At 33.5% G+C, this 13248-nt stretch overlaps 1 protein-coding gene across 5 annotated transcripts in view; it reads left to right on the top strand.

Moving 5' to 3' along the window:
• The window catches only part of Snx13 (sorting nexin 13), a 150328-nt gene extending 144083 nt beyond the window's left edge, over positions 1-6245 (top strand). For 4 of the 5 annotated variants that reach the window (XM_015498128.2, XM_015498130.2, XM_048799658.1 and 1 more), the window contains 2 exons: positions 847-959; positions 3371-6245. In XM_015498128.2, the coding sequence (XP_015353614.1) occupies positions 847-959; positions 3371-3618 (361 nt within the window). In that variant the 3' untranslated portion in view covers positions 3619-6245. The remainder of the gene's footprint in view (positions 1-846; positions 960-3370) is intronic. The other variant, XR_007346132.1, reaches the window with a different exon arrangement.
• Positions 6246-13248: the final 7003 nt, after the last annotated feature.

The raw sequence follows: 13248 nt of genomic DNA, 5'->3' as shown, positions 1-13248 counted from the left end.
ACAGGTCATATATATGCACATAGGGTAATAATGTCTGATTCATTCTACTATTATTCCTACCCCTTTACCCCCTCTTCTCCCTTTACTCACCTCTATCTAATTTAGAGTGCCTCCATTCTTCTCCCCGTCCCCTTATTGTGAATTAGCATCTGCATATCAGAGAAAACATTTGGCTTTGGTTCTATGGGATTGGCTTATTTCACTTACAATAATATTCTCCAGTTCCATCCATTTATTGGCAGATGCTATAATTTCATTCTTCTTTAAGGCTGAGTAATATTCCATTATATGTATATATACCATAATTTCTTTATCCATTCATCTGTTAAAGGGCAACTAGGTTGGTTCCATAGTTTAGTTATTATGAGTTGAGCTGCTATAAACATTAATATGGCTGCGTCACTGTAGTATGCTGATTTTAAATCCTTTGGGTATAAACCTAGGGTAGGATAACTGGGTCAAATGGTGGTAGTGTTTCAAGTTTTCTAAGGAATCTCCGTACTGTTTTCCATAGTGGTTGCACCAATTTTCAGTCTCACCAGAGGTTCTGACTTTTGAGTTTAAATGTCTGGTTATGTTTGTATATTCCATTTTGTTGTCTTTGTGTTTTTGAGCTACCAAAGGGCAGAATATATCTGCCATTTTTCTTTGATATCCTCTTACACCTAAAATTAAATCTTTCACTTAGTTGTTTTTAGTTGAATATCATTATAACTATATAAATTTTCAGAAATGTTTTATCTTTCCATTCACATTTGTGTTTTCTATAGAAATTTGTAATAATTTCATTAACTTATGTCATTAGAAATGAAAATGTTTACAGAGATTTTTAATCTTCTCTAACAGAGATGCATTTTGGCCAAATGGCATTTTAGCAGAGTCTGTTCCATGCAGAGATAAAGCTATTCGAATGAGAACAAGAATTGCAGGAAAAACTAAATTACTTGCAATTATGCCAGGTGAGTGAGCATGTAATTTGTAGTTCTGAATTTTTAGAATTTATCATGCTAGATTAGCTATTTCATTTTATTATAATAACTACTATCTTAATGGTTTACTATATAATTGTGCTAGGTATTTCTTATATATTCTTAATTAACCAACAGTCCTGTGAAACAAAACACTATTAATATCATAGCTTTATATGTATGGAAACAGTCCTCAGAGAGGCTAAATAATCTTCCAGAGATTTCTAACTCCTAAGTGACAGGACTGACTCATCTTTGAGTGAATTGAAAGCGTGTGCTTTTAACCACTTCACTCTGCTGCATTGAAACATTTTGGTTATTAAATCATTAAATATGTGATGGATGAATGGCCTAATAAAAGAATATGAAATGGGGATTTTTAAGAAAAAAATGTTTGTTCCACGTAGAAACAACTGATTGGTCTATTATTAATCTTCAGTGATTTAAATTTTAATCCCAAAGGGGATACATAGTAGCTCTAATTTGAGTTACTTGCTTAGGATATGGCTCTCTCTCTTAGAAGAATGTGTTCTATTTGTCTTCTCATAAGAGAGAGGCTGTATGTATAATATGAAAATTGGTTTTGTATGGCTAGAAGGAGGTTTTGACCCTTATTTTTTTATAAATATCTTTAAAAATGCCTAGATAACTTTTCTCTGTATTTTAATTATGGATGTAGAAAATGGATAAGACATATTTATAAATTCTTTACTAACAAATAGTACCAATTTCTGTGCTTATAAAACTTTAAGCTTTCTCCTATGTCAATTAAATTAGAAATTTGCCACATAACTTAATTCTTACATATATACTATTGCACTTGGTGGTGTTAAAGCAAAGGAATAACATTTTAGAAAAACGAAGAGTAACTTTTAGAATATTTTTCCATATTTTATATTTGTGCATATAGTTGTACTTAATGGTAGGACTTGTTGCATATTCATATGTTCACACAATATAACTGTATAGGATATTTCATATACTTTTATGATAACCAGATTGTGCTACAGACAAATTTAATTGTACAACTGAAAGGAATTATTTAGTAAATATTTATTGAAAGTGTATCATACCAGGCACTGTTCTTTGCATATAGCATTGCTTTCTTGAAGCTTACATTCTCTTAGGAAGATACCCCCCAAACAAATAATTAAGTAGTATAATAGTGGTAAATACTAAGAAGAAAAGTAATGCAGGGAAGGGGCATGAGTAATGTCAGGTGCATTACAGTTGTAGATAGAATGAACAAGGGAGGAGGCCTCATGGAGATGACATGGGTATGAAGATCTAAGTGAAGGTAGATAGAAAAGTATATGATTATGTCTATGCATAATCTGTTGCCTGCTTTTTAGTAAACTTGCAGCATATTTGCTTTAAACTATATTATAGTCCTGGGTAAGTACAGATCTTTTGGAAGTTTCAGGTTCCTTTCTCAAGGAACAAAAATAATATTTATGCTTGGGGCTCTGATTATGAATAATTCTAGAATAATCATATATGTTGGTCCTGTACTCCACCATCTCTATAACTTCATTGGGTGAATTCCAAACTTGCTTGTCATACCATCTTTACTTTTCCATTCTCTTCTCTACTTTTCTCTTACAGGAATTCTAAAATTCAGCATGACTTTTCTATCCCCATTTCTTGAATATGATTGTTGTTTTTACACTTACTATTCATTTGTTCATTGATGTTTTTTTCCACCAAGGCTAATTCTTCATCTCTTTATATGTATCAAAAATTGTGCCCAAGTAGCAAAGTCTACTAGTTTTCATTTCCATAAAGACACATTTTCCTTATTATCTCACAATAAACATCTTTATACTTTTAATATTTTTGTGGCACTATTCCTATGCTACAGTTTTTTGGTTTTTTTTTTTTTTTTTTTTGAGATCATGGATTAGTGGGGGTTTTTCCTTGTGTACTGGTAAAACATTATTCACAATCTTGGATTAGTTTGTTAACTTATAGCGTTTCTGATTGCTCATTAGATATAGTAAGAATGTTTGTGTACTGTTATAGAATTTACAGATGACAGCTTATAAGGATATTGGCTATTAGAAATCCCCACTTAATAAATGAGGGAACAGAGAAAGGATATCACATGGGTATTACAGGACAGGATTGCGACTGTAATTTGCACTCTTTTGAGTTTGCATCCTTACTCTCCCTGTGCCATATTGTTTCCCAGTGTCTACTGTATAAGTGGATGGTAAGTGCATGCATACAGACATGCATAATTTTAAGTCAGTTCTAAAACAGCTGAAATGCATTAACTGGATGCATGCTATTTATCAGTTACTCTATTGTGTGCTTTACATACTTCATTTAAGATCATAACTTAAGCCTTTTTTGCCTTATTTAAACAATGAATTCTGTGTATTTTCCCCTTCTTGATTTAGATGAACTGAAGCACATTATTGGAGCTGAGACAACACGGAAAGGCATTCTTCGTGTTTTTGAAATGTTTCAGCACAACCAGCTAAATAGGAGAATGGTTTATGTCTTCTTGGAAGGCTTTTTAGAAACCTTATTTCCACAGTATAAATTCCGTGAACTTTTCAACAAACTGCATTCACGGTCAAAGCAGATGCAGAAATATAAACAGAAACTTCAAACTACTCAAGCGCCTTCTTTACAAAAAAGGTGACACTCCAATCTATGAAGCTGGTGTTCATTTTGTCCAGGACTAATGGTATGGACAGATCTTCTGGGGCTTAACTCATAAACTGTTGTGTCTGCACCAGTCTTTTAGTGTCTCAAAATAGAATATTAATACATCTATAAGACTCTGGTTCTTCTCATTCTCGTCTATAATCCAGCCACTACCACGAGAGATTTCTGTGTCTTAAATGATTTGGTGCATAATTTGCAACTTTGAGAGGATACTGCCCTCATCTCATGCAAGAATGACATTGGTCTCTTCCGTTTCAAACTAATCAGCATTCTCCAGCAATGACAAAGTGCCAGAGTGTATATATGAGAGCTAAGGAAAGCACAAAACAGTGGTTCACAGATAAACTGACTAATTTGTTTTAATAGTTGGAGACTGTGCAATGTATGATTTAGATAATGATTTTGTAGGTCTTTGTCATCATTTTAGGTAAGTGTGGACTTGCCAGGTGAATGATCTTTAGAATATCTGTTTCAGATATGGGAAAAATGACAGAATGCCCTTACAGAATGAAATAACCTTATTCCCAAATTACAGTTTTGTAACATTAAAGAAAGCAGTATAAAATGAAACCAACTAGAAATAGTATTTGGTTGTATTTTATCATTCATTGGGATAGAACAAATTTTAATTGATTCATTTTTGCTTTAAGGGCTCTGTTTTTCTCTATGGTTCTCAGTTAAGTTTTTTTGGCGTTCTGTGTGGAAAAAGAAGCATGTGGTAGCTCTCACTTAAGTTTCAAAATGATTAGTTTTTAACAGATTACTGATTATACAGAAGGGGAATAATTTGTTGGAAGAACTGCCAAATACATTCTGTCCTTCTAAAAATTTGGAAATTAAAAGAAAACAGTACTCTATTGAAAGTTACCATATGATAATTTTAAAATTGCGTGATCTAGACATGCCTTAGGTAACTACAAAAATAGCAAATCAGAAGATTAATGAGTGTATTAGACATATGTAAACATACAAATTCCTAATTCTATTATGTGTATATATATGAAAATAAATAATGAAAACAGAACTCTACTATTTTTTAAAATATGCTTTTATTTATATTTCGCATAATGTAAAATTCTAAATAAAGCTAGTAGGCAAAACCCCTTGGTGTATACATTAAAGTCCCTAAAATAATTTTATACCAACAAAACAAAATACTTTTTTCAGTTTTGAAGCCTCTGCATTTCCTAGCTTCCTCACTCTGTTTTGTCCATCTCTAAAGTCTTCATATCCCCTGTGTGCAGGATTTCTGCATAATTTTAAATACTTCATTGACTAAAGGTTTGGATGTGTCAGCTTTTTTTGTTTTAAAAATCTTTAACACTAAAACCTTAAAATAGTGAAGCTACTTATCAGACCACTGAGCCAGGATTAAAAGAATGACCGGGTGCTTAAGATAAAGGGACAGAGCATTGGTATCCCAGTTATTTGGGAGCTTTAAGATTGGAACAAGATATTAGTGTCTTGTTTTCACTTAGACCCTACTTATAAAGTGAAGCCTATTAATGGGATAAATCCTTCCTTTAAAGCTTTATAATAATCATATTTATTAATGATGCTGTGTGCGTACTTGCACTGTACACATGCTCAGCATGTGTTGCATGTCTTCAGAATTACATAAATGAAATCCCTTTCATTGCAACTTGCAAGTGTAAAAAGATGCTCAGTGGCTGTGATGGAAGAATTATTTCTTCTACTTAGTCTGTCTCCTGTCCCAGCCCCTCCCCTCACCCCAGGCTATAAAAGTGGGATATGTGAAACCTATCTGTGGAAAGCATTAGCATGGCCATAAGTGCAATGATTTTCATACATACCCCTGCCCATTTCAAGTATATTTTTGACATGAATAAATTAAGTGTATACAGAAGAATTCATGCAAGAGCCTAGTGTGTACATGTGGGAAAAAAAAAAAAAAGTCTCTATATAATGTGAGGAACACTGACCATCAACCAGGGAAAGAAAGGTCATGTAGGATAGCAAATTTTCCTAACCGAGCCCTGCAAGTTAACTGCAGTCATACCAAAAACTATTTGAGTAAATGGGTTTTTAAAGTAAATTTTGTTTAAAAGAGTTTATATTTCAAAAGCAGAAATGTCAAATGGTAGTCTATAAACGGTGGTGCATCTTCTCTATGCACATCTGTGTTTTACATCAGAGAGAGCTGTGGTCATGCTAAAATTAGAGATACTTTTTAAATGACTTGGTCAAGCTGTGTGTAAAATATTTAACTCATGAGTCAAGTACAGTGTACTATGTTTAATAAAGTTGTTACATTGAATGCATTTATTGCATATATGGATATATACATGAAAAGGCGTTATGTCTTCTGATATTTGATTTTTGAATGTGTTTTTAAGTCAGTGGTGCCTTTAGGCAATGAACCTTCAAAATTAATCAATCTTTGTTTGGGTTTTCTGATTTTTCAGGTAACATGTAAACTACTTAGAAACCATCATAGTTTATTCACCTAAAAATTTGATTGTATGATTTAAACATAGCACTTAGATGAGCATTTCCTATAATTAGGGTGTTCTGAATAGTTGCTGAAAACAATTGTGCCATTGACCAACGGATGCACTTGGCTAGCCTTAATTTTTTTTTTAAAAAAGAAACATTAAAAACTTTCCTGAATATTTCAGTTTGCTCATTTTAAGTTTGTGCAGCTGGTGTTTGAAAAAAAAAAAAATCATACAGTTAAGTGCTACCAGAAAGTGTACCAATTTTTTAAAAAATTAAGAACAATACAAATTTCACGTCTAAAATTTTAATTTTGTGCAATATTTTCATTTTATGCATGTGTATTTGAGTAATTGTAAAATAAATGAATTTTTAATGTTTTGAGATGTAGTTTAAACTGTCTTCTTAACCCAACAACTTACATTCCGTTGTTGCTGCATCCTCTTATTTAAGGACTTGTTTTAAAAGTCTTTTTGTCACTCCTTGTAAAATTCTTTTATAATTGACAAATATTGCTCATAGGAGCATGGCTCCTGTATTACAAGGGAAAATATAAAGAGCACATTTAAGGATTACAATTGTTAAAAGATACCTTGTGCATATCATTGTACAGTAAGTGTCAACTGTGTGCCTAACTGTTCTATCAATACTTTCCTTCTTATCAAAGAAGAAACAATCAGAATGTCAGTTATTTTTATTACCTAAAGATGAAAAAATTTATTTGGTTTGCCTTATGTTCTGTCCATTAGGAAATACTAATAAAGTATTAACAAACATTTTTGTTGAATTTATTTAGTAATTTGTTATTTTAAAACTTGCTCAATAGTCCTATTTCTAATATCTGTATGTATTATATTTTTATTTTAGAAATTAAGCAAGTAAGATTCCAAGATGATAGATGACCTATTGAGTGGTTGGTTACTTAAGCCATCCAAAGTTAATTTTTCCTTTTTGGAACAAATAACTTACTATCACAACATTAAAAAAATCTTCATACTGCCCTATCATATAAAAGTATAAAGTTATTTTCCCACAGACAAAAATATACTTAGTAATTTATTAATAATTTGTAATTGTTATTTCAAATTCATATTTTTGGCTAATATTTTAGACAGTTCTATTATTCTAAAAGATATTAGCTTTAGTACTCAGCAATGTGTCTATACGTGGTTGGTCATAATATTTGTAGCTTTTGTGGAGTTGTTATATTTATGGACTGCTTACGCATCAGATATGATAACTGCTACCTCACCAGGGACTGACATAACATTTTTTAAAATGATAGTATAAGTCCCTTTAAGATATTCCTGAGGACTGAGGATACATCTCATTGGTAGAGTGCTTGCGTAGCATGCAAGAGACGCTGGATTCAGTCCTCCAGACTGCCCCCCACCAAAAAAAAAAAAAAAACACAAGGAAAATGTTTTATACTTTTATGTAAGAACTGCCTAAAACCCCATAATGTTTCTACACAATTCAAATGATTATATCAAAGAAATTTTATGAGAAATCTGTTTAATGTTGCTTGCCTCATTTTTCAAACTTTAGTAACCACAGAATCTTTTAACATAAACAGCCCCAGGGATATAGTTTGAAAAAAAATTATTGGGGGAGAGAAACAAAACAAAAAGGAATTGTAGTCTCTTTTTAGTTAAGGAACATAAAAGAACTGAAAAAAAATGTTTTTGGAACTTTGGGGAGAAAAAAGTAGAACATAGAAAGTTAACAACTAATTATATAGCAGATATTAGAATGTAACTTGGCTGGGAGTAACAGAATAATGAACTCAGTGAGGGATGATAGAATGCATCTCATGAGAAGTGGAAAGATTTTGCTGGTAATGATCCAGAGTAGTAACTAGAAAATGCAAGGGGAAGGGAGAAATGTCATACTGTTCATAGCACTGAGCATATAGTCATAGTCATAGCTGAGATTTATTGCAGTAAAAGGATATAGAACTAGATCAAAGGGATAAAGCTTCTGGGACAAAGTTTGGGAGAAACCAGGCTCAAAGCTTCCAGTGGTTCTTTATCTTATGAAAAAATGTTGCCGTCTAGAGAAACTCATTTGAGAGTTTACGTGTATTTTTTTTATTTGGAAGCAAGTCATGTAAGTACCTTCTGCCTGGCACTTACCAAAATTCCAGATTCAAAAGAAAAGTGTATGTTTGGCATAAACCATGTTTTTTTGTGTGGTTTAGACTTAGCCACTTCATCAGTTTGGGTAATTGATAGAAAAACTGCTAAACCCTGAGTTCTCAAAAACCTGAGAACAAGGGTGAACATATTTGGCAGACCTCCTTTCAGATAACTATGTTAACTCTTCTGCTCCACACCTAGAAGTGAAAACATGGCAGAAAAAATTTAGATGTAGATAAAAGGAAACATACTTAAATGATACTGGTATAGATGTAGTAATCCGAGAAAATGGCGAAATAGTGTATTTTCAATAAATTACCATAGTTAACAGTTACATAGCACTTAATAGTCACAACAACCTTTTGAAGTATAGATACTAATTTATCTTCTCCAGTTTATAGATGGCAAAACAAAAGCATAATATGGTAAGCTGTCCAGAGCTTCAGAACTGGTAAGTGCTCAAGTTGAACTGAACCCAGGTGGTCTGGCTCTTGAATCTAAGCCGTGGTTTCTCAACAGTGACACTGTTTGGGACCACATAATTCTTTATTGTGGGAGCTTTCCTTTGTGTTATAGGATATTTAGCAGCATCCCTGGGCTCTGCCTGTTGTGTGATACCAGTAGCATTCCTCCTCCTCCCTCCTTTATAACAATCAAAAATATCTTTAGAAATTGCTAAAACAATGTCTGGTAAGGATTTCAAGTAGAGAGAAAATAGTCACCAATTGAAAACCGCTGACCAAATCTCCATCACATAATTAAGATAAAATAGGGACTGAAGATTTCAACTCTGACTCTTTTTTCCTTAAGTAAACATCTGACAAACCTGTAGCTTGCCTGGTAGTAAAAATGTAAATGGAGTCCCTTCCTTCTGGTTTAAACTTGAGTTGTAGGCCCTGGAAGTTAGCAAAACCAAGTATTTTGTCTTGACTTCATTTAATGAAGCATTTCATGGCTAGAGGAGGTTAAGTGGGTGGGATTTCCCATCCTGAAATAAACCAAGAAAAAGGGATTTTCAAGATGTTTGAAGATGAAAGGTGAATGATTGTGTGAGAATATTGTTTTATTCTCTGACCAGGTTAATTGTTAATAACATAAGTACTATTAACTCAGCAATATTTATACTCGTGAAATTTATTTTTCTTTCAAACAACTGTACTTTTAAAGCCTGAAAATTTTCTCACAGTCTTATTTGAAAGTCAACTCTCTTCTTAAATGTTTTTGTCTCTGAGTTTTCCTGTGGAAGGTGAACACTGCATCGGGATGCCCAAGTGACTCAGGTACCAAGGAGACTGTATATGCAATACACCTTCTCTGCTCTAGGAACACGTCGTGAATCTCATTCGGCAATTAGAACTTGTACCCTTGCTGACTGTTTTCAGCTGCTCCTCCACCTTTTTCTGGGTCTTGGTCAAGTCTGGTTCTGGTTTTAAGTAGCATACAGCTACTTTCTAGATTTGTGGAAGCAGTGTTGGGAAGCTGTTTTGGGGTATCTGATTGTCTCAAGCAACATTTGTCTGTTTGTCTGCCAGTCTACTGGCATTTCAGTCAGACCAACAACTGGTTTCACATTCATAATTGCAGCCTATCCCAGTGTCTGCGGAATCTTCCACGTTTGTCTCACTTAGGCAGTCCTATGACCTCACTAAAAAAAGGTCAAGAAAAAAGTTTTTGCCTGCTAGGAAGAAAGCAGCTCCCTATGATATTTTGTATCTTCCCTCCTGCATCAGATTGGTAAGTTTTGTCCTTACTTTTTTAGCTCATGGATGAAGTTATAAAAGCAAGGTTACTATGTGCAAACTTGTTCATAAGTGGAAAATGTCTTTTTCTCTCCTTGAAGAAGAAAAGTATTTAGCTGTTTACAAATGTTTATAGTTGTAATCCTTGTATTTATACCCAATTTATTCTAGAAATTAGGCATACAAAAAGGTCATTTATATGGACTACTTAAGATAATTAGTTCAAAAACAGATTAAGCATCAAATAGAAGAGAATGCATGCAGAAGTTTAAGAAAAAAATTGAAATTTCACATGTTTTTAAAGGAAAGACCAATATATGAGTTTTCTTTTTTATTAATGACATTTATATCAGTGAGAATGTAGTGTGATGGAAGGAGACTGCGATTTGGTGGGAAAGATTATTTTAGGCTCCTCTGGAACTTAATGACTTCCTTAGCAACCTGGAGGATGTTGAGTAGCCGGATTTTTCCCTCCTTCCTTTCCTCTCTTTGTGTCTCCCTCTCTCTCTCTCTCTCTCTCTCTCTCTCTCTCTCTCTCTCTCTCTCGGGGTGGGGGTGGGGAGAACAATACATTTCCTTAACTGTCTGTTTTACTTCTATGTAGCCTATCTTATTCAATATGTTACCAAACAACCATAAGAACAATTTAAACACCATCAGTATTTTTAAGTATGTAGTTTTTTAAATATAATTTGATACGTAAATGTAGAAAGAGTTTAGGCAATATTACTAAACAAAGGGAATACTTGGATATACTAGATGTTTATTAATTTTGAACCCACTTTATTATTGAGCTATATCCCCAGCACTTTTTTATTTTGAGTCAGAGTCTTGCCAGATTGCTAGGGTCTTGTGAAATTCCAAGGTTTAGATGATTATTAATGAATCTGCCATAAACATTGTTCGATAATAAAGAATTTGGCATTTGTGCCTGGTTCCTAGTGGATAAACTGTAAGACCCTGTAGTTTCCTGAGTAATGAGAGTGTCGTCGTTATTCATGAGACCCTTGAATCACTGAATGTGTACAAAGGAAATAAGATGATTTAGGATGGGGCTGGTCCCCAGAAAGATCAATCATGTGATTAGAGAGTTAGGGCCTGTAGCCATCTGACCTCTAAGAGGGGAGGAGGGATGGAGATTAGTTCAATTATATGGCTAATCAATTGTGCTTATGTAATGAAACCCGATAAGAAGTCTAGACAGGCAAACTCTATAGCTCTTCCTGGTTGGAGAACACATCAATGTGTCAGGAAATATCAAAGAGTAGAATTAAAACAAATGTGATTTTCAAAGATCAACAAAGTTTTTATTAGTGATTCATGAATCAGGCAGCATCTAGTCTGCAAAATAGAAAGAAACTTCAATGAGTTGGACAGTGGATAAATTTTATAGGCAAGAAAAGCAGAGGAAAGAAAGAACAGTGAATGAATAGTGGATTGATCATTTTAAGAATACTTTCCTTGTGGGATGTAAACAAAATATTCTTGGCTAAATGGGATTTGGCTGTCTAGCTGCTGACTCTTGGAAGGTCAGATCTTAAAAATGAACAGCTTAGGTTTTGGTTTGGTGATGTGGAACCTTGGCTTGAGTGACTCCATTTGGGTTCTGCTGCCTTTTCTTAACTTAATGCCTTAACTCCACTGTATGAGCACATGGAAGTTCTGTGTGGCAAAACCTTCCAAATTCTACCTAGTCATTTGACTGACCCTAATTTTTATGCCTTGTAATAAAATTATAATCATAAGTATTAGAGTTTTCCTGAGTCCTGGGACTTCCTCTCTTGAATTTTCAAACCCCTGCAGAGGTTGTGGGAACCTCTGATTTGTAGCCTGTTGATCAAAAGTGCAGGTGGGCTAGGTACTCACAGGTGCAGCTGACAATTGAAGTAAGGGCTATTGTGTTGGAGACTGCGTCTGAACCTGTAGAGTGTTGTGCTAACTCTTGGTGGTTGGCATCAGAATTGTATTACAGTATACCAGTTGGTGTCAGAATAAACATTCATGTACAAGTCTATGGACATATGTTTTAATTCTTTTGGATAAATTCCTAGGAGTGGAATTGCTAAATTATATGATAAGCATATGTTTAATCTTATGAGAGACTACAAATTATTTTCCAAAGTAGTCATAGGATTTTGTGTTTCCACCAATAATTTATGAGAGTTTCAGTTGCACTGTATTTGGTCTTTCAGTTACTGAGAAAAGAGTGTTGAAGTTTCCAACTACAAATGTCATTCTGTTTCCATTTAGTTCTGTTGGGTTTTGCATAGTGTGTTTGAAGCTTTGTTCTTAAGTGCATACATATTTAAGATTTTTATGTCTATATGATGAATTGACCTATTTATCATTGCCTATTGTTCCTCTTATGCCAGGTAATATCCTTTGTTCTGAAGTCTAATTGCCTGATATTAATAAATCCAATCCACCTTTCTGGTATACAATTTTCATTCTTTTAAGCTATGTCTTTTTATTTTAGGGAATGAGCTGGCAAAATTTTCCCATAAGTGGCTAGAAAGCTTAATGTTTTAGGCTTTAAAAGTCACAAGTGGGTTTTTTTAAACATATTTTTTTCTTTTAAAAAAACATGCTGCAGGCTAAATTTAGCCTCTGGACTGTGCTGTGTTGACATTTATTTTAATCAGTTTCTTATGACAAGATATAGTTGGCTGGTTGCTTGGGGTTGGGGGGGGTCTTTTGTTTTTAAATCTCTGCCTTTTTTAATTTGGTTAAACTATTTACATTTAATTATTGATACAGTTGAATTTAAATTTACCATTTTGCTGTTTTTTATTTGTTCCGTGTGTTCGTTATTTCCTTTTCCCTCTTCCTTTTTAAAATAAATATTCCATTTTTATCTTCTCTAGTGATTTATTAGCTTTGCTTTCTTTACAAAACAATTGGTGGTGGATTGAGGATGCAGCTCAGTGATAGAACACCTTCCCAGCATAAGCAGGGGTCTGGGTTCTGTCCCTGGCACCCCACACACAAAAAGAACAAATAATTGGTAGTGCCTCTAAAGTTTAAGATTTGCAATTTTAATTTATTGTATCTGTCTTAAAATAATATTCTGTTCCATGTATAGAATATGAATCCTTAAACACTATATTTCTTGTTCCATCTTCCTTATTATCATTGTCATACATTTTATTTTTACATATATTATAAGCTTTATAGTAAACTGTTACATATTTAATGTTAAATGTCAAAGTGATTTAAAACAAGGTTCAATTTTTACTATTTCATTGCTTTTCATTGTGCAAGTCTGTGTTT

Source organism: Marmota marmota, unplaced genomic scaffold (genome assembly GCF_001458135.2).
Source record: "Marmota marmota marmota unplaced genomic scaffold, marMar, whole genome shotgun sequence".
Lineage (NCBI taxonomy): Eukaryota > Metazoa > Chordata > Mammalia > Rodentia > Sciuridae > Marmota > Marmota marmota.
The sequence above is the reverse complement of the archived record's forward strand: the minus strand, read 5'-3'. Positions and strand labels throughout refer to the sequence as shown.